The sequence below is a fragment of the Hemicordylus capensis genome, chromosome 6, assembly GCF_027244095.1.
Source record: "Hemicordylus capensis ecotype Gifberg chromosome 6, rHemCap1.1.pri, whole genome shotgun sequence".
Classification (NCBI taxonomy): Eukaryota; Metazoa; Chordata; class Lepidosauria; order Squamata; family Cordylidae; genus Hemicordylus; species Hemicordylus capensis.
The window spans coordinates 167,957,204-167,984,574 of NC_069662.1; the positions used below are offsets into that span (position 1 = coordinate 167,957,204).

At 48.1% G+C, this 27,371-nt stretch overlaps 1 protein-coding gene across 2 annotated transcripts; it reads left to right on the plus strand.

Annotated features, from left to right (window-relative positions):
• Positions 1-112: 112 nt before the first annotated feature.
• LOC128329876 (cytochrome P450 2C19-like) lies at positions 113-26,262 on the plus strand. Of its 2 annotated transcripts, none has more exons than XM_053261733.1 (10): positions 113-188; positions 3,271-3,477; positions 4,611-4,773; positions 11,299-11,448; positions 11,776-11,936; positions 16,011-16,187; positions 19,228-19,369; positions 20,691-20,878; positions 24,967-25,108; positions 25,809-26,262. In XM_053261733.1, the coding sequence occupies exons 2-10, from the start codon at positions 3,307-3,309 to the stop codon at positions 25,988-25,990; spliced, it is 1,476 nt and encodes a 491-aa protein (XP_053117708.1). In that variant the 5' UTR covers positions 113-188; positions 3,271-3,306; the 3' UTR covers positions 25,991-26,262. The 2 variants fall into 2 exon arrangements, with proteins under 2 accessions (XP_053117708.1, XP_053117709.1); XM_053261734.1 differs by having other exon boundaries at positions 182-306.
• Positions 26,263-27,371: the final 1,109 nt, after the last annotated feature.

Consider the following 27,371-nt stretch of genomic DNA (forward strand, 5'->3'; position numbering starts at 1 on the left):
AGAGGAGCCTTTGCTCGGAGTCTACACCCCCTTTCCAATCAGACCAATGGGGAGGTAATAGCTGACTCTTGCCAGCAGCAGGGCAGGGCAGGCAAGGTCAGAATCCGGGCAATGTGCGGAAGGGTGGGACCCATATACAAGCCAGCTCCAGGTCCGGTGCAAGAAATTGTGGGGGGAGAGGAAACAAAGTAAGTCACCCTACAGCTCAGCTGGAAAAGCTGCTGTCTGGAAACAAGGAGTGGGGGGAAAGTCTAGCTACAACTGCTTCCGCACAGCTTGGCAGTTACGAAGGTGGTGGTGGAGAAGGTGAGAGAGAGAGAACAGGCGCTTCCTGCATGGAAAGGGAAAGAGAAAGCAAGCGACAGAAAGGCTATGCACATGAGCAGCCCAGCCTGGGTTGGGCTGCTTGTGTGGAGTGTGATCCTGCCTCTTCCACCCCCGCTAGCCTGATTTTTAACCTTGGCCCTTAACCCGGGTTAGAGGGTACAAGGCAAGTGCAAGTATCATGCCTTGTTTAGCTCTGATTGGCAGCAGTTCTCCATGGGTTCTTTCCTCCTCCTCCTCCTTCTCCGGAGATGATGGAACCTGGAACCTTCTGCCCACCTCGCTCCCCTGCACGGGAGGTTGTCATCCTGGCAGGGGCGTAGCAAGCTTGGAGTGGGCCCAGAGACAAGATTTTAAAATGCCCGCCCTCCCATCACTGAAGCTCAGCTCACGAAGTCAAGAAATCTTAAATGAGGCTGAATAGTGGTAACAAAAAGCATTATACACACACACACACACACACACACACACACACACACACACATATATAGATATATACACACACACATATATGTGCCACAATAGAACAAGTCATTTAATATTACTAGAGAAAGACATGCTGTTCTGGTACCTCCAGGTCTTAACACTCCAGTGTGTATCTAAGTCAGTTATACCCCACCATTTTCTTTTAATCTCTTTCTTTTGTATGCTGCTCTTGGTCCTAGATAGGAACCCCAGCAGTGAGCCTCAGATTAAAAACAGCAAATAATCATAACACTTCATTAAAAATACACTAAAATCCAACAAACTACAACTGTCAGCATGGTATGGGGCCCTCATAGAGTGGGCAAAAATGTCTGAAGTGCTTTGAATGTTGACATAAACTGTGGCGTATCAACAAGTTCATGATGATGATTATGATGAAGAAAATGAAAATGAAAATGAAAATGAATGGAGGCGGTTGGATAGAGAGAAATGTCACCCGCCGCCTCTGAAACCTGCAACCCACCTTCTCTATATTGCATCACTATAAGGATTTCGTAAAGAGGGGTCAGAAGAAGGTGGGGGCTGGGGGGGTCCCTTCTAGGGAAATACTCAGGAGGATCGAGGTGGACTGACAGGTGTGTGGAAAACCACTAGTGTGTGTGAGGGCGGGGGAAGGAGAAGCTTTGCCAGTTGAATGCCTGCCTGATGTTCACAGCAACTTTCCAGCAGTGGCCGTTTCAGCGGCGTCCCTCCCCATCCTCTTCCTCCCTTGCGCCTCCAGTGCTGAATGGTTCAGCCTGAACCGGCTGGATGGTCTGGTCTAGCCAACCCCCCTGTTAGGACCTGAGGGAAGCTCCCGCAGACTGGGGCGGAGACTTCGCCACTACAAAGGCAGCGGTGTGGTGGCAGCTGGTTATGGGGCTGGGAAGTTGCAGAGCAACATAGGGAAGAGGACTCGGTGGATTCCGGTAACAGGTGCGCCTCCTCCGCCACCCCATGATCCCGGGAGCAGCGCGGGAAGCGGGGCGTCTGGGTGGGCTTACGCGCCCCGAGTTCCTGCCTTGAGCGAGGGCAGCCTAAAGAGGGGCGGGGCACCCGCGGCTGGCACGGGCCAGGGCGCTATGCCGGTGAGAGTCAAAAGTGAAGATGAGCACATGCAGAGTGCTTTTCTCTTGCCCTTCGGCAGCTGAGCCGCAGTCGATTTGGGCTAGGGAGCTGGTTTTCTATCCACAGGGTCGTCTTTCCAAACAGGTCAGTGCTTCTCGTAAATCTATGAGCTGCCAGAGATGGGACTGCGAGGTTTCGACGGAGGAGGAGCCTACAAGGGGAAAGGGTGGAGAGGGAGGGAGGGACGGCAAGGAAATATGGCACGCACGTTCGCATGCATGGAGGAAAACAAAAATAAAATAATTCAAATTGAAGGAGCTGCGGCAGGTGCTGGGTGGGGGGAGGCACGTGACATGTCTCTGGAGGGCCCCCCCAGAGGCCAGGGCCCCTAGACAGCTGCCTCCCCTTGCCCGATCATAGTTACGCCCCTGCATCCTGGGGCACTTCTTGGGGTCCCATGACCCCCAGCCTCCTGGGCGGCCCTTCCTTGGCTTCCGGAGAAGAAGAGGCGTCCTGTCTGGAGCAGACCTTGCCTCATTTTCAAGGTCCCCTTGGTCCTGGTGTGTTGGGTGTCTCGATCCTGGTTCCCGCTTGGCTTGGCTTCAAGTCGCCACAAGTCCAGGAAGTGGCCTGGACATTTCAGGAATTGGATGTCCTGACCAGGATGTAGGAAAAGTCTTGTCCTGGATATGAAGTGTCCAGGAATTTGAGCACAAAGATTGCTTTAATGGATTTTATCCCTTTTTCCCCTCTGGTGCTTTTCTCCGGGGTTGCACAAACCAAAAGATCTGCTGAAGGCAGGAATAGGGGACATCAAATATAGAACAAAAAAGAATAAATGTTCCAAGTTTAACTATTGGTTGGACAATGGTTATTTTTTAAGTTGTTATTAAAGAAAGTCAACCCTTATTACAAGTGTCTTTCATTCTCACCTGCACTTGTGTTTCTGTCAATATACAGTATTTCTTTCACATCTTTGGCTGTGTTTATTGGGGTGAAATGCTCCTAACACTCTCCTTGTAAAGAATGCTTTAGGAAGGAAAGTGTGAAACAGGCACTAGAGTGTCAGGCTCTCTTTCCAGTCCTTAACTCCTGGATCCAGTTTTGCTGCTCAGCCTTGACGCTTGGCTTCAACTCTCCTGATTGAGGCTGTTTTCAGCGCATGTGCCCTGCCCCAGAGAGGCCTTTCCCCCATATAGGTCCCTCCACATGTGGTTCTTGCCCATAATTTGAAATCATATAGGCGAGTATGATTCATTTCCCTAGTTGCCACAGCAGAGAACAGGGTATTGTTTCTGCCAAACACAAACATAGGCTTTGTTCCAAGAGGTATAGCATGAACTTTGAACTGATAGTGATTCTCGCCCACAATCTCACCTTGTCTACTGCTGACTCTCATTCTCTCACTCTCAGAAGCTCTAGAAACTCCAGCCGTCCTTCGGTGCTGCCATGGATCTCTTGGGGAGCCTCCTGGTCCTCTGCCTCTCCTGTCTGTTTGTCCTGGCCGTGCGGAGGAAGAGGGCCAAGCACCAGAACCTCCCCCCTGGCCCAACACCCCTGCCGCTTATTGGGAACCTCCTACAGCTGAAGACCAAGAACCTTATGGAACCCCTGCAGAAGGTAAGAAATGGGAATTCAGCTCTGCTGTTTCACCCTGACTCCATCTCTGTCTAGGACTTCAGGCATCACTTAATGCTGCTCGATCTCACCCCCCAACAGGGCTTTCTGTCCCGCATCCCAGCTGCACCTTCATGTCTCAGGTCAGGCACTGCTAAAACAACAACAACAACAACAAAAACGCCAGAGATAATATTTTTCCACTTTTAATTTTTTGCCCCTTCTGTCTTACTTCCCCCCTTCCTCAATACTGGTGCTGGCCACAGTTGCAAACTACACAAACAAGGCATTTTGGAGTCACCATATTCCAGCTGAAGACCAGCAACCAAATATTTTATTTATTTATTTATTTAACATATTTTAATACTGCCCAAAACTTACATCTCTGGGTGGTTATCAAAATATGAAAATCCAGCCTGGTTTTTTTTTACAGACATAGCCTTGGTTGTTTTCATTGACAATCTACACTGGAACCTAAACAAGGGAAGTTTTCCCTGTTGGCTCTAGCATTAACCAGGGCTTCCCAACCTTGGGTATCCAGATGTTGTTGGACTACAACTCCCATCATCCCCAGCCACCAGAGACAAAGGGCATTGTGGCTGGGGGAGATGGGGGTAGGGGTGTGCACGGAACCACCACACTGCGGTCCGGCACTGGGGTGGGGGGTAGCTTTAAGAGCGGCGGGAGGGTTTACTTACTCCTCCCGCTGCTTTCCCGCTCTGCGGCCGTAATCTTCAGAGTAATTGGGGCGGCAGGATACCTCCCTGCCGCCCCTTCCCCGCTGCTGCCCGGCAAACCTTCCCAAGAGTGTTTGCACGCGTGCGCGTGCGCACATCAGAGACGTGAAGCGCACGCACAACGTGCCCGCGCGCGCAAAGCACTCTTGGGAAGGGCTGTTCTTATGTTCTTAGGTGGGGTACTCCTCTCTAAGTAAATAAATAGCATTGTTTCTGGGATCAAATTTGTTTTGCCCCTGCTGGGAACATTCAAAGAGGTGATCAACATACCAAAAGATAACTCAGCTCCTGGTGGCTTCTTCTCTCTCTCACCAGCCTCCATGTCATCTGTTTGTCTGAATGCATCAACAGAGGCCTACACCCTGCTTAAGTTTTCTCCTCCCTGCTCTGTCTCTACAGATGTGTGAAAAATATGGACCTGTGTTCACCATGTATTTTGGCCCAGAGCGGGTGGTGGTTCTCCACAGTTTTGAGACAGTGAAGAAAGTTCTGGTTGAGCACGGAGATGAGTTCACCAACCGATTCACCTTGCCAATAATAGATAAGATCAACAAAGGATTAGGTATATTATTTGTTTATTCCTTTGTCAGACCCATTTAAAAGTTATGTTCAATGTTCATATGCCAGGTATACGGTATCCACAAGTGCAGTCACTCAGACGTTATGCTGAACACAGGTACAGACGTACACTTACTATCTGTCCCATGCATTGGAGAGGCTGCTGATATCCAGGTCCACTTTTTAAATGAACACAGGTACAGTCATCTACACAAACATGTTTATGATTGTACAGACATCTGTACACTCATGCCGCATAATATTTATTTTATTATTTATTTATTTATTTATTTATCAAATTTTTATACTGCCCCAAACTTTTGTCTCTGGGCAGTTTACAATAACATAAAACCAGTTAAAAACATATACAAAAACTTAAAAACAATTTAAAAATTTAAAAATAGCTAGAGATTAAAACCCCAAAATATTAGGAAGCTTAGAAAACTTGGGTGAAATGATGAGTTTTCAGGTGTTTTCTGAAAATTGCCAGAGATTAGGAGGCTCATATCTCAGCAGGGAGTGCATTCCACAATCTCGGGGCAGCGACCGAGAAGGCCCGTCTCTGTGTAGCCACCAAACGATTTGGCGGTAACTGGAGACGGACCTCCTCAGATGACCTCAATGGGTGGTGGGGCTCGTAGTGAAGAAGACGCTCGCTTAGATACCCAGGGCCTAAGCCGCTTAGGGCTTTGTAAGTTATAACTAGCACTTTGTATTTTGTCCGGAAATCTATTGGCAGCCAGTGTAACTCCATCAGTAAAGGAGTAACATGGTCTCTCCGAGATGACCCAGAGACCAACCTGGCTGCTGCATTCTGAACCAAATGAAGTTGCGTACAAAGGCAGCCCCAAGTAGAGCACATTACAAAAGTCAAGAATGGAGATTACCAACAGATGTACCACTGTTTTGAGGTTGTTGATCTCAAGAAACAGGCGCTGCTGGCGTATCAGTCAGAGCTGATAGAAAGCACCCCTAGCCACCGCCTCGACTTGAGAAACCAGGGAGAGGTATGAGTCCAGATGTACTCCCAGACGGCGAACCTGTTCCTTTTGGGGAAGTGTGACCCCATCAAGAACAGGCAGATCAAAATTGTCTCTAGAGTTCTGACAATAAGTACCTCCATCTTATCTGGATTCAGCTTCAGTTTATTCTCCCTCATCCAGCCCATTACGGCTTCCAGGCAGGCATTTAGGGAGGATGTGCCAGCTCCTGAAGAAGTTGACATGGAGAAGTAGATCTGGATGTCATCAGCGTACTGGTAACACCCAGCTCCAAATCCCCTTATGATCTCCCCCAGCAGTTTCATGTAGATGTTAAAAAGCATTGGAGAAAGTACAGAGCCTTGAGGGACACCATACTTAAGCTCAGCTTTTGAAGAGCAACAATCTCCAATTGACACCATCTGGAATCTATCCGAGAGGTAGGAGTGGAACCACCGTAAAGCAGTGCCTCCCACCCCCAACACCCTCAGTCGTTCCAGAAGGATACTATGGTCAACAGTATTGAGCCGCCAAGAGATCCAAGAGGACCAACAAAGTCACACTTCCTCTGTCAATTGCCAATTGGAGATCATCCATCAGGCCAACCAAGGCAGTCTCCACCCCATAGCCTACCCAAAAACCTAGAATAGATTATCAGTTTCCTCCAAGACCGCCTGGAGCTGAGAGGCCACCACCCTCTCAATTAACTTGCCCAGCCATGGGAGTTTGGAAACAGGCCTATAATTGCTCAACTCTGAGGGATCTAATGCAGGCTTCTTTAGAAGAAGTCTAATGAATACCTCCTTAAGTCAAGGAGGCATCCTGCCCTCCCTCAGAGAAGCATTTATGATTTCCACCAGGCTGTCTACAGCAACCTCCCTACTAGATCGAACAAGCCATGTTGGACAAGGGTCAAGAGAACAAGTGGTAGGCCTCACCACTCCAAGCAGTGAGCGGTGAGCATAATATTAGAATCGAGCTTAGGACCACCCAAAAAGCAATTCACAGAAGTGAAGGGCTTACCGCCCCCGCCCCCATAGTTTGAGCACCAGTGCATGGTAGATCTTTTTATGGGATAGCAGGGAGACCGAGCTGGTGTCCTGACTGTGCACCCTTAGCCAGAGCTTCTGTAACACCCATGGGAGATGTGTACAGATGTGTAGAGAAACAAATTACCAGGGAAGGTAATGCAGGGAAGCTGCCACTGGAATGGTGTCATACTTGTGAAATGTCTTGCACCCGCAAGCATCCTTGCTGCAATGTCCCAGAACAGCTGAAGCTTCCAAATAGTCTTCAAGGGCAGCCCCACATAGAATGCATTGCGACAATCCAGTCTGGATGTTATGAAAGCATGATAGAGTGTTTGCCTTCACCCTCTGCAAAGTTTCACTTGCTGCTCAGGGTGCGAGAGCAGGACAGGCTGGTTTTTCCTGGTCAGCTGACAGCCCTAGAAATCATGGTCATGGGGGCCAGCTCACATGTGTGTTGTTGCCACTGAGTGTGCCCTCCATATGCTTAGGAGTTCCTGCAGGAGTAGCATGTGTGAATCTGCATCCCAGGCAGGTTGGCAGCCTGGCTCACTGGCACTTCTGGCCTGTGGGGAGGTGCAATTCTGCTGGGTGATTATTGGCCTCCTGAACTTGGAAGCCAGTTCAAATGGATACATGATGCGGAAGACATTTTCAAAGGCAAACATTGTGATTGTGGGAACCCTGTAAGTGGTTCTCAGAGGAGAAATGAACTGGGCAGGGGAGAGAGGAAAATTTCTTCTTTAAAGGTACCCCAGTTTATATTCCCCACTTCCTTAATTGCTTGGTTGTGTGAGTATTAAAGCTGTGTCATAACCCCAAATTTAGAAACCCCTCCGAGGAATTGGGGAATGAGATGGAAATTCAAAGGATGAAACAGGGTGGAGACAACCTAAGATTCAGATGCAGGTAACCCTGTGCTCCTGGGGACGCCCAACCCAGAAGAAGCATGGGAAACCAAGCTAACACCCTTACCACAACCAGAGGACACAGGCCTGCCTCTATCTTCTGACTTGGATGTGACCTCTAAGGAACTCCAAGTCCTAGTGGGGGCAGAGGGCTGGCGTTTCTGGACCTAGTGCTTAAGACACAAGGCAAGGTGGCCCCTTGCCTTGAAATAGCACCTTCCTAGAGGTGGGGCCAGGCCAATTCACCCTGCCTGAGCAGTGGCTATAGGGGTGTACATTTTAGAATTTTCTTGTTTCGATTTGTATCCGAATTGAAACACCCCAGTTTTGTTTTGTAACCAAATTTTCTGAATCCGAATCAGCCCTGTTTTGTTTTGTAGCCGAATTTTCCAAATCTGAATCTGAATCTATTTGGATTTTTAAAAAAGGTACCAGGGCAAAAAGAGTGGGTGGTGCTGGTAGTGTCCAATGGGTGGAAGCTACCACCCAAATCTCAAAGGAATTGGGCAAAGGGCTGATTTTTTGTGAATTTTTTAAGTTTACACATCTTCAAGAATTTTCCCATAAGGAATAATGGGGATTCCAGCAAATGTATCGCTTCAAATCAAGGGGAAAGGGATGTCCCAGAGTGGAGTGTGGTGGGTGGTAGTGCCCAAAGGGGGCAAGGAAACTTCCAGAATTATCTCAAAAGATTTAGGAACATAGGAAACTGCCATATACTGAGTCAGACCATTGGTCTATCTAGCTCAGTATTGTCTTCACAGACTGGCAGCGGCTTCTCCAAGGTTGCAGGCAGGAATCTCTCTCAGCCATATCTTGGAGAAGCCAGGGAGGGAACTTGAAACCTTCTGCTCTTCCCAGAGCAGCTTCATCCCCTGAGGGGAAGATCTTGCAGTGCTCACACATCTAGTCTCCCATTCATATGCATCCAGGGCAGATCCTGCTTAGCTATGGAGACAGGTCATGCTCAACCACAAGACCAGTTCTCCTCTCCATTGGGCAAAGGGCTGATCTTTTGTGAATTGTTGAAGTCTACATGTCTTTTAAGATTTCTCCCATAGGGAATAATGGAGGTTTCAGCAGCCCCATAATTCCATGGGGGGGGGCACTGGGGTTTCCCAGAGCAAGGGGTTGTGTAGTGCACATAGGGTGCCAACCACCTCCATACCCACAAGCCCTTGGGGTACTGGGTTTTGTCTTTCTGAGGTGTTCATTGTAGATTCTCTGGTAGTATGAGATTTTCAGTGAAAAATAACAATCCACTCTTATATGCTACCAGAGAATCTACACTCAGAACACCACAGAAACAACAGAACCCAGCACCCCATGGGTTAGCAACCCTTCCCCTGGCCAATGTGGGGTCAGTAAAGAGTGGCAAGAAGCAAAAGAGCCAATGGGGAACAAGGAGGGAATTGTCAGCAGGTCAGCCCATGATTTAGGTCACCGATCAGAAGGCTGGAAGGGTGGGAAATTCAAAGAGATGTCAAACACAAAATGAAGACTGACTCAGAGATCACCACAAAATGGAGGTCTGAAACAATAAAATGTTTTGTAGCCGAAACAGGGACATTTTGTTTTGTATACAAAACTTTTGGATCTGGAAAATGGGTGTTTTTTTTTTGTCTACAAAACACCCGAAACAGGCTGTTTTGGGTACAAAACGTTTTGTATCCGAAATGTTTCGCATATCCTCTATAATAAAACCCTTGGTGTCCGTCCGTGGACAACCAAGCGTGTGCCCGTGCCTCCCTGGGCTGTTCTGGGCATGCGCAAAGCGCATGCTCAGAACAGACCGAGGGAGACACAACCGCCAGCACCCGGCGGCCATGTTGGGCGGCCAGAAGCGGCCGCCCCGAAGAAGCCGATGAAGCCCCGCAAAGCCGGGAAAGAGGCGACGGGGGAAACTTGCCGAGGCGGCGGCAGAGCCGCCGCCTCAGCCATTGGACGCAGCGCGCCCAAGGCGGCGGTGGAGCCATGGCCGAGGCTTGGCCGCGCCGCCAAAGCCGGGTGGGAGGAAGAGGCGGCGGGGGAAGCCGGCTGAGGTGGTGGCAGAGCCGCCGCCGAGGCCTGGCGGCGCCACCAAGGATGGGCGACTCGGAGACTTTGGGGCCCTTGCCCGGCCCCAAAATTGCCCTTCCCCTTGCCCCAAATGTTTCCCGCCACCGCCGCCACCTCCGGCCGCCCTCCCACCCTCCCAGCTGCCCGATTTCTCCTTCCCCGCACCCCCCCCCCCCAAATGATTAAGGGCCAAAATGGCCCATGAGAATGCCTCCGCGGCTGCCGGCTGCCCTTCCGCCCTCCCAGCAACCCGAGCCCTCCTTACCTGATCCAGCCCGCGACAGTTGAGCAAACTAAAAGCATATTTTGCGAAGAAGAGAGGAGCTCATGAACAGAGCTCCTCTCTGTGCAAAGCCACTGCCCAAACTGCCGCTATGGACGCCAAGGACGCAATAGGCGTTCTTTGCGCCCAAAGCGCCAGTTCAGGAACAGGCTTTGCACAGAGAGGAGCTCTGTTTGCGAGCTCCTCTCTCCCTCTAAAATTAAGGACTTTCATCGCCCGACGGACGCGGGCCGGGGTAAGGAAGACTCGGCGGTTGGCGGCGGCGCCCACGGCAGCAATTTTTTTAACAACAGCAACAATTGGGGCAAAATGGCCGGGATGAGGCCCACAACATCAAAAACCCCAAAGTTCAGACCTCAATAGCTACCTGTAAACTGAGAGCTACTTCCAGGTGGGCTGTCACTGGGACCCCCATTCAAAACAACCTCTTGGATATGTACAGTCTGCTCAGGTGAAGTGATCACTCAGGTGAGGTGAAAGCCAGCCAGCAAAAGAGAAAACAAGGAATGAGGGAGAAAGACAGAACAACAGATAAAAGATAAGAAATAAAGAAGGGGGGGGGACAAAAGAGAAGGGATAGAAAATAGAAATGAAAGAACACTTAAAGGGGGGGGGAATAGCTAGCGCCCGTTATTATAATGGGCTTAAAAATACTAGTCCCTAATAAGAACCAAGAAGTCACTGGAGCAACATTCCCTTCCAGGCTGCAGTGCCTGCCTTCTGTTTCCCCGCTCAGTGCTCTCCAAGGTCCTGACTCTGGCCTTCAGAGCTGCCCAGAGTCTGTCCTGTCTTGGTAGAGACCCAGAATGGGATAAGTAGTGAAGGTTGGCTCCACATACAAAGACAGTAAAGGAGGAAGGGAACTCTAAAAGGAGACAGGAAATACCCTGTTCAGGCATTCAGGATCTATGTGAACACACATAGTGTGCCAATCCATTGGGAAGCAGAGGTGTGACCCACTTTCCCTGCCACAAACCGAATCTGCATGTATTCTGGATGTACAAAAAGAGTTGCTCTCCATCCTTCCATGTGTAAACAAAACATAAAAGATGCAGTGTTTGATGTAGGGGTGACCAACCTGTGGCTCTCCAACTATGTTTGGACTACAACCCCCATCATCCCCAGCCAAAATACATTGTGCCTGGGATGATGGATTGTAATCCAGTGATAGCCAGAGAGCCTCAGGTTGGCCTGCATAGCATACTTACTCACATCTGAGACAAGGCAAGCAGTCATGCAGACATTCTGATGTTCTCAGCCTGTTTTCTCCAGGTATCTTTATGTCCAATGGTGAGCGTTGGGTTCAGCTCCGTCGTTTCGCCCTCACAACCTTGAGGGATATTGGGATGGGGAAGAAAAGCACTGAGGAGCGAATCCAAGAGGAGGTCAAGCACTTGGTGAAGGAACTCCAGGTCAAAAAAGGTTGGTGGCAGATCCACACATGTATTGTGCCCTGTCCGTCCTGTGGACTCCCTTACTGACTTCAATCAGGCTTAGTGCTGTCTAACTGAGCACAGAATCACAATCTCTACCCAACCTTTGTGCTCTCTAAGAGGGAAAAGGAGGATCAGGAGGGCAGAGGCGGAGATGAGTAGCAGCTTGTCCAAGGCCACTTTGGGAGTCCATAACTCAGCAGAGATTTGGACTGGAGATTTCCAATGTGTTCACTCAGCAGGGCTTTGTTGCAATGGACTAACATTGATAACTGGATAGTTCCAAGCTTTTCAGTCTTTCCAATTCTCTCGGCAGGCCAGCCCTTCAACCCAGCATTCCTCTTCAGCTCTGCTACCTGCAATGTGATCAGTCACATCCTCCTTGGAGAAAGGTTCGATTACCAAGATCAGGAGCTTCTCCAAATCCATCACTGGATCACTGAAAGCATGCAGACTCAGAGGTCCCCTGTAACACTGGTAAGTTGCCTCGGAAGACGAAAACGTAGGGGATGAAAATAAATTGTGTGCTGTTGAGTGGCCGAAAGGGGCGGGTGTGTTTAGGAAGGGCTGAGTGGATGGAGTGTGGGCTTTAGATTGGCACAGTCGTGTCAGTATAGTTTAGATGAGGAGTTTTCCCTACATTCCACCATTATTATTAATAGGACCTGAGCATCCTATTGCTCATAAAAATCTAAACTGCCTGCTCAATCTGCATGGACATATACAGACATGGATTGGTGGAGAAAGGAGTGAGTGTGGTGAGGAAGGGCAGAATGGATGGAGTGTGGGATTCCTTTCAGGATGATGAGATAATAGATGCAAAGGATGTTTTGCAAGCCTGACCTTTCTGTGGCATCAGAGAGCTTTCTCTCTTGGTTTGTGCCTACAGCAACAACCTGGTAGATGCCCCTGAAGATGAGTTTGTAGAATATGTCTATCATGGGACCCAGGATAGGGGCTAATTCAGATCTCTGTTCCATCTGAATCTGGGCACAGGAGGATCGAAAGTTTCCAGCATCGGAGTTGGCCAGGAAGTATTGCTAAGAGGTGTCTGGGGTGATGGAAGCAGATTTTCCGGCTGCATCGGTGGGCGGCAAGGGGCTAGTGTTGCCTGCCTTGGTGCTTGCTGAATCATTCTTTGCCCAAACTCCATAATATTGTCATGCTGTTTCTGATTAGCCCATTTCCTCGAGTGGTGAGAAGTTCCAGGGTCCTCCTGTGCCTGAATCCTGACTGAGATGCTGTAACATCCTCCCTTGGCTGCCCCATTCAAGGTGCTCCCTTGGATCCTTTCCTTGAGCCTCTCTTATGTGGCCACCTGCTCTTCTTTACACACACACACACACACACACACACACACACACGTACTTCCAAGGATGCAGGGGCTGGGGAAGGGATGAGGTCATCCCATGAAGCTCCCTGCCAGGAGTGGGGACATGATTTGTTAAGGGTTGTTAACCTGAAAAGGAATGCCCAACCAGCCAACAGTTTGTCATTTCACAGCAATCTAAACAGATGTCACAAAATGGCATTTAAGAGTCCAGGGAGCTCAGTTTTCCAATGAAACCAACCCTGAAAATCTTTGAGGAAACTCATACGAGCCAGAGAACTGGAGAGTGCAATGCTAGAAAACCTAGGTGGACTGGAGTCCTCCACAGAAACCCTGTGGGTGACTATACAAGGCCGGAAAGGGAACATGCTACTGGGGACGTGCTATCGCCCTCCGGATCATAATGCCGACAGTGACTGGGAGTTGGAGGAGGAAATCAGGGAGGCATCAAGGAGAGGCAGGGCTGTAATTATGGGTGATTTCAATTACCCACACATAGACTGGGTAAATTCACATTCAAGTCAGGACAAAGAGGTCAAATTTCTAGATACGCTAAATGACTGTGCCCTAGAACATTTGGTCTTGGAACCAACCAGAGAGAAGGCAACCTTGGACCTAATTCTGAGTGACACCCAGGTCCTGGTGTGTGACATCAGTGTCATCGATCCTTTAGGGAACAGTGACCACAGTGCCATCAAATTCAGCATACATGCGGGGAGAGAATCACCAAGGATGTCTAACACAGACATTTTGAATTTCAGAAGAGGAAACTTCTCCAAAATGAGGAGTATGGTGAAAAGAAAGCTGAGGGGGGAAATCAGGAGAGTCACTTCGCTCCAGAGTGCATGGAGTTTACTCAAAACCACAATACTAGAAGCCCAGTTAGATTGTATACCCAAAAGGAGGAAAGGCACCACTAAGTCCAGGAGGATGCCAGCATGGCTCACGGGTACCGTCAAGGAAGCCATAAAAGGGAAGAAGACTTCCTTCTGAAATTGGAAGGCCTGTCCAAACGAAGAGAACAGAAAGGAACACAAACTCTGGCAAAAGAAATGCAAGATGACAATAAGGGAGGCAAAAAGAGAGTTTGAGGAACATTTAGCCAAAAGTATCAAGGGGAATAACAAAAACTTCTTTAAGTACATCAGAAGCAGGACATCTGCCAGGGAGGCAGTTGGACAATGAGGGAGTGAAAGGGATTATTAAGGAGGATATGGAGGTTGCAGAGAAGCTGAATGGGTTCTTTGCATCTGTCTTCACGGCAGAGGATACTGAGCATATACCTGTTCCTGAACCAGGCTTTTTAGGGATGGAGGCTAGAGAGTTGAGTCAGATAGAAGTGACAAGCAATGATGTTCTAAACTGTCTGGAAAAACTGAAAGCTAACAAATCACCAGGGCCGGATGGCATCCATCCAAGAGTCCTCAAAGAACTCAAATGTGAAATTGCTGACCTCCTTGCTAAAATATTTAACTTATCCCTGAAATCGGGCTCTGTACCAGAGGACTGGAGAGTAGCAAATGTAACACCGATTTTCAAGAAGGGATCCAGGGGCGATCCGGGAAATTACAGACCGGTTAGCCTAACGTCTGTTCCAGGCAAATTGAAGGAAAACATCCTCAAGGATAAAATTGTAAAGCACCTAGAAGAACAGGCCCTGCTGGGAGTGAGCCAGCATGGCTTCCGCAAAGGTAAATCTTGCCTCACCAACCTTTTGGACTTCTTTGAGAGTGTCAACGAGTGTGTGGATCAAGGTGATCCAGTTGACATAGTCTACCTGGACTTCCAAAAAGCTTTTGACAAAGTTCCTCATCAAAGACTCTTGAGGAAACTTGGCGGTCATGGGATAAGGGGACAAGTACATGTGTGGATTTTCACACATTTCACACAGTTTTCACAATGGAGGGAAGTAAGAAGTGAGGTCCCCCAGGGATCTGTACTGGGACTGGTGCTTTTTAATTTATTCATAAATGATCTAGAAGCAGGGGTAAGCAGTGATGTGGCCAAATTTGCAGATGATACCAAACTCTTCTGGGTAGTGAAATCCAAAACGGATTGTGAGCAGCTCCAAAAGGATCTCTCCAAACTGGGGGAGTGGGCGACAAAATGACAAATGTGGTTCAATGTTAGCAAGTGTAAAGTGATGCACATTGGGACGAAAAACCCCAACCAAGTATATACTGATGGGAACCAAGCTGTCGGTGATGGACCAGGAGAGGGATCTTGGGGTTGTGGTGGACAGCTCGTTGAAAGTGTCGACTCAATGTGCAGCAGCTGTGAAAAAGGCAAATTCCATGCTAGGGATCATTAGAAAAGGGGTTGAAAATAAAACGGCTAACATTATAATGCCCTTATACAAAACTATGGTGCGACCACACTTGGAGTACTGCGTACAATTCCGGTCACCACATCTTAAAAAGGACCTTGTTGAACTGGAGAAGGTACAGAAGAGGGCAACCAAGATGATCAGGGTCCTAGAGCACCTTTCTTATGAGGCAAGACTACAACACCTGGGGCTTTTTAGTTTAGAAAAAAGACGACTGCGGGGAGACATGATAGAGGTCTATAAAATCATGTATGGTGTGGAGAAAGTGTAGAGAGAGAAATTCTTTTCCCTCTCACACAACACTAGAACCAGGGGTCACTCCATGAAATTGATTGCCAGGAGGTCTAGGACCAACAAACGGAAGTACTTTTTCACACACCGCGTGATCCACTTGTGGAACTCTCTGCCAAAGGATGTGGTGACAGCCAACAACCTGGATGGCTTTAAGAGGGGTTTGGATGACTTCATGGAGGAGAGGTCTATCAATGGCCACTAGTCGGAGGGCTGTGGGCCAGCTCCAGCCTCAAAGGCATGATGCCTCTGAGTACCAGTTGCAGGGGAGTAATGGCAGGAGAGAGGGCACGCCCTCAACTCCTGTCTGTGGCTTCCAGCGACATCTGGTGAGCCACTGTGCGAAACAGGATGCTGGACTGGATGGGCCTCCTTGGGCCTGATCCAGCAGGGCTGTTCTTATGTTCTTATGAATACAACCCAGGATAGAAAGGTGGGAGTGCATGCATATTTGAGGTGTGTGCGGATACATATTTTTTCCAACGGTGCGGGCTGATTTCATTCATGGGACCATCACCTGTGCTTAAAAATGGATACAAGCCCACCAAGGAATTCACCACCACATCTATCAGTCTATAAACCCTTCCTTCTCTTTCTCTCTCAGCTCTACAACATCTTCCCCAAGATCATGGACTACTTGCCTGGCCCTCACCAAACTTTCTTCAAAATCCTCTTCAGTATTCAAGACTTTATAGCCCAGAAGGTGAAAGATCATGAGGAAACCCTGGATGCCAACGATCCTCGAGACTTCATAGATTGCTTCCTCCTCAAAATGGAGCAGGTAGGAAATGGAGGAACACAGTGAAGTCATTCACATGACCACAAGGGGGTGGGCTGGGGGAAAGGCAGGAGTCTACCTTCCCTCCCCTACCCACCTACCCACTGACCATTTGCCCATCAGGGCTCCACTGCCTGAACACCCGCATGAGCAAGCCAGGGATGCCAGACATCCCACAATGCACCATACAAGCAGCATGGTCCTTTGGGAAGCTCCGCCCTGCCTGGCTACTCCTTCCCCTCAGCTCTCTCATAAAGATGTCTGCCAGCAGTGCAGAGCCCCAGATGACCAGACAGTGAGGTAGGAGGCACCCGCTTGTCCTCTAGGTTAAATTCCCGGGCTGCCCAGGGAAGCAGTGGCAGGATCAGCCTCAGCCTCAGTGTCCGTAATAAAAAACCTGACCCCCCTAGACCAGGGGTTACCAACTTTGGGTCCCCAGATATGGTTGAACTACAGCTCCCATCACCTCCAGCTGAAGGCCATTGTGCCTGGGAATGATGGGAGTTGTAGTCCAACCACATCTGGGGGTCCAGCCTTGAGAACTGCTGCCCTAAACAGCAGAGTGTGTTCGCACCAAACTAAATGGGGCTTATGAAGAGCAGTGGGAGGGTCTTTCCCGTCAAAGGAATGCTCCATTTGAGAGGGGGAATTCTCACTGTTTTTCTGCTGGATGTTCAGATGACATACTTGACCCCCATGCTGTACTGTCTACTGGCCATTTAAATCAGATCTTTTGAAAATATTCTATTAAGGTTTGGCAGCAAATGGACAGCAGATGGAGCTGCAAACTTGTGTGCGATGGCCAAGTACATCATCTGAATGGCCAGAAGAAAAGTGGTAAGAATGTCAATGGATGGAGCATTTTCCATCTGGAGAGATGGAGCATTTTCCATCTGGAAACACCCAGACAGTCCTTACTCTGGTGCAGAAGGCCTTGGCAGTTAGAAAAGCAGAACATTTTATTTTAATGGAAACCACCCCAAGCCCCTTTAGGAAGGGCAGCATATAAATCAAATAAGTAAGTAAAAACTTCCATCATCCCCAGCTACAATGGTGATGGGAGTTGCAGTCCAACAACATCTGGGGACTCAAGTTTGGACACCCTTGCTCTAAAGACTGGCTGTGAGAGAAGATCTTTTAGAAGGTCTTAAATCTTCCAGGTGACCAGGGCTTTGTGACTGGTGTGTGCTGTGCGTTTGTTTGTTTCTCATATTTTTATACCACCTGATATATGCATCTCCAGGTTGTGAACAGAATTAAAACACAACAAATATAAAGCAGAATAAAACCAGTTAAAAGTCCCCAAAATTTTAAAAAAGCAATCTCATACTATAAAAACAAAGTAAACAATTTAAAATTAATTTCAGCCTAAGGAATTAATTTCAGCCTAAGCCTAAGGAAAAAGGCGTGTCTTGAGGGTCGTCATAAAAACAAACGAGAGGGAGATGCTCTAAATTCAACAGGGAGCGAATTCCAACCCGCCGGGACAGCCACAGAGAAGGCCCAGTCCCAAGTCACCACCAAACAAGCCGTAACCGGACCTCTCCAGATGATCTTAACAGGTGACAGGGCTCATGACAAAGAAGGTGCTCTCTTAAGTGTCCTCAACCAAAGCCATTGAGGACTTTATAGGTAATAACCTGCACTTTGTATTTCACTCAGGAACATAGCTGGCTAGCTGCTGCTTGCTGTACCAATTGTAGTTCCGGACCACGTACAAAGGCAGCCCCATGTAGGGTGCATTACAGTACACAGGGCACGAGGTTTCCAGTATATGCACCACTGTTTTAAGATCATTTACCTCCAGAAATGGACATAGCTGATGTTTCAGTGGAAGCTGATAAAAAGAGCTCCTGGCCACTGCCTCAGCCTGAGAAACCAGAGTGAGTCATGGTTCCATGAGCACTCCCAAGATACGTACCTGATCTTTCAGAAGGAGTGTAACCCCATCCAGAACAGGCAGATCGAAACCATCTCTCAGGTCCCAACCCCCCACAGTCAGTGCCTTAATCTTATTTGGATTCAACTTCAGTTTGTTATCCCTCATCCATTATCACCTTCAGGCAGGCATTTGGTGGGGGGGTGGGGGATATACCATTTCCTGATGAAGTTGATATGGAGAAATAGACCTGGGTGTCATCAACATATTGATAACACCCTGCACCAAACCTCCTGATGGTCTCTTCTAGCGGTTTCATGTAGATGTTAAAGAGCACTGGAGACAGTATGGAGCCTTATGGAACTCCATACTTTAGCTCTTGCTTTGCAGAGCAGCAGTCTTCAATCAACACCAACTGGAATCTACCAGAGAGGGAGGAACAGAACCACTGCAAAACAGTGCCAACCAATCCCACCCTCCTCAGGTGACTCAGAAGGATACCATGGTCGATGTTATCAAAAGCCACCAAGAGATCCAAAAGGATCAGAAGTTGATAGCCCAGCTGGAGATCTCCCCCTGTCGATAGCCAACTGGAGATCATACATCAGGCTGACCAAGACAGTCTCAACCCCATAGCCCACTCAAAAGCTGGTTTGAAATGGATCGAGATAATCTGTATCATCCCAAACTGCCAAAATTGACACAGCCTTGCCCAACCATGGAAGATTAGAAACGGGTCTGTAATTAGTTAACTCTTAGGGATCCAATGCAGGTTTCTTCAAATAAAGTCTAATAACAGCTTCCTTGAGACAAGGAGGCATCCTGCCCTCCCTCCCTCAGGGAAGCGTTTATAATGTTTACCAGACCCTCTCTGATAATACGATTACCAGATGAGATAAGCCAAGTAACGCAAGGGAACAGGTTGTAGGACACAAAGTCTGAAACATCTTGTCCACATCCTCAGGAATCACATACTGAAAGGGATACATCCAATCATATTAGAGGAGTTGCTGAACATCTCTACAATAGACTCTGCAGTAACTGTTAAATCCAGCTTGGCCCAAATACGAGAGATTTCATCTGCAAAATGTTTGACGCTTGTTTAAGTATCAAGTTGGCCCTTGGTATGGAGGATGACTTCCTCAGCATTCTCCCTGCTTTCAGGAAAAGCACAATCCCAAGACTGAGTTTACTAGAGAGAACCTGATTATGACGGCTTATGACATATTCCTTGCTGGGACAGAAACAGCCAGCACCAGCCTGAGATACACCTTAATGGTCCTGACAGAACACCCAGCGGTGGAAGGTATAACAACAACTGAATTTTCTTCTGCTTGCTAATAGATTGCATGTCTCTTAAAGGAGGGTGATTATGCTGGAGATCCATGTTTCTCAGGCAGCTGATTTGTCATTTGCCAAATGTTGTCTGTCTGTCCCTTCCTGTCATGGCTCGTTAATTTCACTTGTTTCCTTCCCTGCCTTATGCCAAAGACCCCAGAGAGGTTCCAGTATATTCCATCCACATTTTGTCATGAAATCTACTCCAAGCAACAGGCTAGGCTGAGAGGGAGAGGCTCGCTAAGCTGGAGGGCAAAAAAAGAGGGCACGGCTGCAGCACACAAATTGTGGCTGTCCACAGAATCAGGGGAAGTGCTGAAAATCCCAGGCAGTCCGGCACAAGGGTTCCATTCATGGCAGGCCCACTAGGAATGTGAACAAAATCGGTTTACCCAGTTTGGTTCCAGTCCAAACCAGAACCTGACTGGACCGGACCGGGCATGTTCAGTTTTGTGCGCCCTGAACAGACCCCCAGCTCATCTCGAATTTTGAGTTGGGTTGGGGGTTCTAAAGTCTTTGTTCTTTAAAAAATATTTTAAAAAACACTCATCGCTGGGTCCAGCGGCCTCAGGAGCTGCTGCCGTAGCCCGGGAAGAGCTCTGCTGCTGCCGTTCCCTCTGTTGGCCTCCCCCTGCTCTTCAAAGGGCCATTTTGGCCTTTTTTTGAGGTCATTCCATCCCTTTCTCTGGTGGCAGTGGCCATTTTGGAGATCGCCATGCATGCATCCTGGCCATTTGCATGGCCAGTCAGGACCGCCACCAGAGAAAGGGCTGGAACGCCCCCAAAATGGCCCTTGGGGGAGCAAGGGGAATCTGGCCGGGGAAGGGGAAAACAGAACAGACTGCCCTGCAACCACAGCGAGTGTTTAATTTTAAAAAAAACAGAAAAACATTAGAACCCTCGAACCGGCCCCAAGCTGAGTTGGACCAGTTTGATGGTGAACCGGCTCAACCTTGAGCTGCTTAGAACACCCCTAAGGCCCACTCAAGTAAGATTGTTTGTTTGTTTGTTCGATTTGTTCAATTCAGGCTCAAAAATGTCTATCTGGCTCTACTCTATAAGTTTGTCTGCTCAGGGAGACGTGGGATTTATTTCTCAGCCAGTCAAAACACAAGATTAATCTTGTGGAAGCCCAACACTGAGAATGTCCCTAAGGATTCTGGATGCGGAGAACAGCCAAGCGAGGATACCAATAAGTTGAGAGGAGACATTGTCACGTTGAGCAGGATGAGCCTTTGTCTGATTTTGCTATGTTTACTTAAATGCTCCATCTTTGAATCCATTTCCAGCAAAGATCCACGAGGAGTTAGACCGAGTGATAGGCCGGGAGCGTCCTCCTGTTATGAAGGACCGCCCTCAGATGCCGTACACGAATGCTGTCCTACACGAGGCCCAGAGGTTTCTTGATTTATTCCCTTTAGGGATTGTCCGTACGGCACGACGAGACTTTGAAATTGAAGGCTTTACCATACCCCAGGTAAGGAGAGGTCAATATATTACAATTCCAGACCAAGCTGCTAAAGGAGTAGTCCACGCTTTGTTCTAAAGGTTAATCATTACAGAACCGAGTAGTTAGGCAGGATTTCATATTCCACAAACCCTCTTTGTGAACTTCTTGTTGAAAAGCGAAGTTCTAAATGAAGTAGTTTATTTAGAAAACCCATCAGGGAGATAGATAAGGCCTACATGCCTTGCTGCTAGCTACATACAGGAAGAGGGAAAGGGAGAAGACAGAAGTCTCTCTCTCCAGGAGTCTTTACACACAGGGCTGTTACTTTGAATCTCCTCCAGAATGGAGTGTGCCAGTCCACATATTAGCTGCATTTACCCCCAAGTCCCTGCAGGCTATCAGGGACCAGTACAGACATAACTGTTTTTCCCTGAATCAAGGCTGCACTTTCTGGCTTAGCCCAAAGAATTTTCGGCTTTAAGAAATCCTCTAGTTTCAGCAGCTTTTCAAAAAAATATCCAAGGCTTCTGTTATGGCCTGCCACATCTCCTTGATGTGTGGAGTAGCAATGCAGTAATTTGGCTTTTCAAAACTCAATGAAGGGAGGTTTAAATGGGATTCATGTATGTATGTATTCATTCATTCATTTGATTTCTATACCGAACTTCTAAAAATGGCTCAGCGCAGTTTACTCAGAGAAATAATAAACAAGTAAGATGGACCCCGGTCCCCAAAGGGCTCACAATCTAAAAAGAAACACAAGATAGACACCAGCAACAGTCACTGGAGGTTTTGTGCTGGCCGTGGATAGGGCCAGTTACTCTCTCCCTGTTAAATAAAGAGAATCACCACGTTAAAAGCAGGGCTAACTTGGCAAAGTTAATAGATATGCAGAATGGATGTAACCTGAGCCTTTTTATCTGAGCTGATTCCATTAGCCTGCAATTTTCTTCATGACAGAGAGAAAGCTCTGATTTCTCCTTTAAACTTCGCTGCCTCTTAAATCGTCTGGTGTGTGTTGGGGGCGGGGGAGATGAGGTGATGAAGTCAGTCAATCGCAAAGGTAAGGGTTAAGCATTCTGCTGTTTCATCCAGCATTTGGCAACTTCATGCTGGTCTTCCGTTCCTCCATAGCTCAAACTAAAAACAACAAGGTTCTCTTGCTGCCTTCTCTCTGTGATGTGATTTGTGACTGGTTGGAGGAAAAACCTAGAGGAAGCCAGTGGGAACATGCAGGAAATATTCTGCAAGGTATTGCAGAGAGGAGCCGACCTTATTTGAACTCTCCACTTAGAACATCTTGTGAATCTGCTGCAAAGCAGATTCACTCTTCAGATACCCCGCAGCATGAAGGCATGTGTGAATAACTCCCTGGAGATACCAGGGAGGGAACTTGGAACCTTCTGCATGCAAGCATCCAGATGCTCCTCCCAGAGCGGCCCCACCCCTAAGGGGAATATCTTACAGTGCTCACATATCTAGTCCCCCATTCAAATGCAAATCAGGGTGGACCCTGCTTAGCAAAGGGGACAACTCATGCTTGCTGCCACAAGACTAGCTCTCATGGGGATGATGGAATCTGTAATCTGAGAAGACAAGACTATGATCCTCTTGCACTATTTCTGCAAGGTCTATGGAGGAGGTGTCCAGCGATCCCTCTTGCAGTATTAGATTGGATCAGTTTCAATCTGTGACTGCTGAGGATATGGGCAAGCTCCTTGGGGCAGTGCAGCCTATCACCTGTTCTCTGGATCCTTGCCCAACTTGGCTGCCTCTATCTAGCAGGGAGATTGTCGGAGGTGGCCTAGTTAATATCATAAATGCATTGCTTAGGGAGGGTAGGGTGCCTCCTTGTCTGAAGGAGGCAATGGTTAGACCTCTCTTAAAGAAGCCTTCCCTGGACCCCTTAGCGATGGATAGTTACAGGCCAATCTCCAATCTCCCCTGATTGGGCAAGGTGATTGAGAGGGTGGTGGCCTCTCAGCTCCAGGCAGTCTTGGAGGAAACTGATATCTAGACCCATTTCAAACTGACTTAAGAGCTGGCTATGGGGTTGAGACAGCCTTGGTTGGCCTGATGAATGACCTTTACCAGGGAATTGATAGAGGGAGTGTGACTCTGCTGGTTCTTCTGGATCTCTCGGCGGTGTTTGATACCATCAACTATGGTATCCTTCTGGATCACCTGGGGGAGTTGGGGATAGGGGGCACTGCCTTGCAGTGGTTCCACTCCTATCTCTCAAATAGATTCGAGAAGGTGGAGCATGGTGACAGTTGCTCCTCAAAATGGGAGTTGTTATATGGAGGCCCTCAGGGCTCCATTCTGTCACCAGTGCTTTTTAACATCTACATGAAACCGCTGTGTGAGGTCATCAGGAGATTTGGTGCTGGATGTTATCAGTATGCTGATGACACCCAAATCTACTTCTCCTTTTCATCTTCAGGAAATGGCACTCATTCTCTAAATGCCTGCCTACAGGCAGTAATGGGCTGGATGAGGGAGAACAAATTGAAACTAAATCCAAGCAAGACGGAGGTGTTCATTGTGGGGGCTCAGAATCTGAGGGGTGTGTTAGAGCTTCCTGTGCTGAATAGGGTTACACTCCCCCAGAAGGAGCAGGTGCGCAGCTTGGGAGTACTCCTGGACCCAGGCCTCACCCTGGTATCTCAGGTGGAGGCCATGGCCAGGAGTGCTTTCTATCAGCTTTGGCTGATTCAACAGCTGCGCCCATTCCTTGAAGAGGATGACCTCAAAACAGTTGTGCATCAGCTGGTAACCTCCTAGCTTGACTATTGCAATGCGCTCTATGTGGCGCAGCCTGTGTACGTAGTGCGGACACTTCAATTAGTTCAGAATGTGGCAGCCAGATTGGTCTCTGAGGAACCCAGAGAGACCATATTTTTCCTGTTCTGAAAGTTACACTGGCTGCCGATATGTTTCCGGGCAAAATACAAAGTGCTGATTATTACCTTTAAAGCCCTGAACAGCTTGGGTCCGAGATATCTTAGAGAGCACCTTCTTCTACATGATCCACACTGCAACTTAAGGTCATCTGAGGAGGTCCATCTCCAGTTACCACCAGTTCGTTTGGTGGGGACTCAGAGGCAGGCCTTCTCTGTAGCTGTTCCTGGGCTGTGGAATTCACTCCCAGCAGAAATCCGTAATCTTAATTCTTTATTAACCTTCAAGAGAGCCTGGCCTTCCAGGGTTTTAATTGGTTTTAATAGTTTTTATACTCTAACCTGGTTTTCAGGGTTTTATTGTTTTGATGGTTTAATTGTTTTTTAAGAAGTTTTAATTTTAATTGGTGTTCATATTTATATTTCTGTTTTGATTGTTATTGGTTTAATGGTTTCTGTTTTAATGGTAAACCGCCCTGAGCCATTTCGGAAGGGTCGTATAAAAATCGAATGAATAAATAAATAAACAAACAAACAAACAAACAATAAACAAACGATAAGTCTGGCACCTGCATCATGATATTCCCCCGCTTGGCCCTGTGTCCATCTTAGACCCCGACCCTTCTCTCCCCTCTCTCTCCCTGTTTTAGATTATACACTTTCCAGGAGCAGGGACTGGTGGCAAAGGACCAAGCATGCTGGGTCTGCTCAATAAATAAACAAGAATACATCAAGGGGGGAGGCTACGGATGGGAATGTGGCTGGCCAAGGGAATGAGGGACAAAGAGGAGCAGACACATTCACACGTCTTTAGGCCTCATTTCACTGGAGAGTGGGGTTAAGATCTAGCTCCAGAGAAGAGCAGAGTTCTGAAGCCGGCTGTTGGAGAAAAGGAAGGCGCAGAACCACAGGAGTTGTCTCTGGAGCAGTTGCAGGCATAGGAGAAAGAGCAGAGCCTTGTCAGGGAGCAGGAGGACCTTTGGCAGCTCAGAGCGGGAGAGCAGGACGTGTCGGGAGGAAAGGGCAGACAAATAGGAAGTGTCATGTTTATGAGCAATAGAATTTGGGGGCTTATAATAGTGGAACCTTTTTTGCTGCTCACCTTAACTGAAGCGGCATTACTGTGCCCCCTTAGTTCTTGAAAATGAATGATTAACTCTTGATTGTCACTCTTGGGGTGTTGCCTTGCTCTCTCCTCTGTTTTTTCCCCTGTAGGGAACCATCATCTTTCCCATGCTGACCTCCGTACTGCATGACCCCAAACAGTTTAAAAATCCACATTTGTTTGACCCCCAAAATTTCCTGGATGAAAAGGGAAACTTCAAGAAGAATGGAGCAGACATGCCTTTTTCTGCAGGTAGGAATGGAAATGCCGCAAGGAAAAGGACATATTAAGCACAGCCCTGCTGGGTCAGGTAAAGGTCAAGTGTGCCATCAGGTCGGTGTCCACAGAGCCCTGTGGTTGTCCTTGGTAGAATCCAGGAGGAGTTTACCATTGCCTTCTCCCGTGCAGTCTGAGATGATGCCCTACAGCATCTACCTATATCACTGCTGCCCGATAGAGTTTCCCATAGTGCGGGAAACACACCAGTGAGGATTCCAGCCAGCAACTTCTGGCTTGATAATGAAGTCATTTCGTCCAGCAGCTTCATTCTGAGAGGACTAGACCTGTGGTCAACCTGCCTCTCCTGCTATTTCCTTCCCAGTGACTGGAATTCAGAGAGGCTCCCTCTGAAGCTGAATGTAGCCTGCAGCCATCATCGTGACTGTGAGACACTGATAGGTCTATCGGCCATTAACCGGTATATCCTCTTCTTCAAGCTATCATAGAAGCTGAACCCGCAACTCGTGGCACTGGATTCCGGCAATTAATTGTGTGGAGATCACCTTGCCTTTGTCTGCCCTGAGTTGACCCCAGTGAATTGACTGGACATCGCTGAACTAGTAGTGGGAGAGGGAGCAATGGAGCTAATTTTGGAACACACAGGGATTTGTAAGAACGGAGTTTCCCTTCTGAAAAATAACTTGATGCTACCTTCTGTTTCCTTCTATTGCAGGGAAGAGGAGCTGCCTAGGAGAGGGCTTGGCCCGAATGCAGCTCTTCTTATACCTTACCAGTATCCTGCAGAACTTTCGTCTCAAGCACCCTCCAGGAGTCACCAAAATAGACCTCACATTGGATGTCAGTGGGATAATGAATGTACCATGCCAAGTCCAGATCTGCTTCTGCCCACGCTAGTCCGCTGCCTCCCCACCCATAGCATTGCTGGGGGTCTCACAAGGACTTCCACCTTCTCTCACCGAGTCACTCTATAGCTACAAAATAGATGTGAGCCTGTTGGGCTTCAGAATTAGATCTGTTTGTAGCTTCACCCAATGGATCCTGGGAACTGGACTTTCAGAATGTTCCACAGCATTCCCTGCAGAAGGCACAGACTTCCCATTTCTTTGTCAGCAGCCTGATTCATTTTTACCACACTCATGATAAAGTAAAGTAAGGCTGTGCCCCTGTATCGGTGTCAACTCCTGGTGACCACAGAGCCCTGTGGTTGTCTTTGGTAGAATACAGGAGGGGTTGACCATTCCCTCCTCACCCCATGCAGTGTGAGATGATGCCTTTCAGCACCTTTCTATATTTTTGCAGCCCGATATAGGTATCTCCCATAGTCTGGGAAACATACCAGTGGCGATTCGAACCAGCAACCTCTTGCTCTCTCTATGCAGGTCATTTCCCTGCTGCACCATTAGGAGGCTCATACACTCTTGATAGCCATGACATTTAAAATAATCCATGATGTAGATGAAAGAAGGATCAAATAAATACTTTGTGTGGATTGGAAGGAAGAGGCAAGAAGAAAGAAAGAAAGAGTTAGACTTGCACAATTTGTTCTGCAAATAAGGCTTCGATAAGGTAGCTGGATGTCTCTGGCTGCTGCAATTCCTGTATTTTGAGCTATATGACAGCCAGGCCCCCCTTTCTGGCTGTCAGAACAGCTCTGGCCACCAGGCGAGGGAGACTGAGGAAAGCCACTCCACCCAAAGTGAAATAAAAATAAATAAAATTGGTTAAAAGGCTCCCTGTCCCCTAAGGGCACACAATCTAAAAAAGAAACATAAGATAGACACTAGCAACTGCCACTGCAGGGATGCTGTGCTGGGGTTGGATAGGGCCAGTTGCTTTCCCCCTTCTCAATAAAGAGAACGATCACTTTAAAAAGGGGCCTCTTTGCTCAGTTGTGGGGGAGGGGGGTTTCTCCAACCTCCCTTCCTCCGACTTTGTCAGATGGGTGTATCCTGATTTACTGGCCTTAATCCTTTCTCCTTGTCTGTCATTCAGAACCGCCATCCTTTTGCCACTGACAGGGCCAGACTTAACTAAGCTGGGCTCCTGACCTGCCAAGAAGCCTACGAGCCAGGATGATGCCCAGCCGGCTATGCATAACTTGCCCTTGAGTGGGGACAGGGGAACACCATCCTCCCGGAAGAGCTCTGGCCACTTGGTGGAGAAACCGGGTTGTGGAAGAAATCCTCCACCCTTCTGGCCTACAATCTTTGCAGTCTCCTTTGATCCTGGTCCGTCTATAACCCCCTCATTCTTGGTCCCTTGCTAGAGAAGCTGC

What these genes read in the sequence shown, in the direction of transcription:
- LOC128329876 (XM_053261733.1), top strand. Translation starts at nt 3,307, where the DNA reads ATGGATCTCTTGGGGAGCCTCCTGGTCCTCTGCCTCTCCTGTCTGTTT. An exon ending in AGAGGTCCCCTGTAACACTG is followed by an intron (nt 11,937 to 16,010) that starts GTAAGTTGCCTC and finishes TTTCTCTCTCAG; the next exon opens with CTCTACAACATCTTCCCCAA. An exon ending in TCCTCCTCAAAATGGAGCAG is followed by an intron (nt 16,188 to 19,227) that starts GTAGGAAATGGA and finishes CCCTGCTTTCAG; the next exon opens with GAAAAGCACAATCCCAAGAC.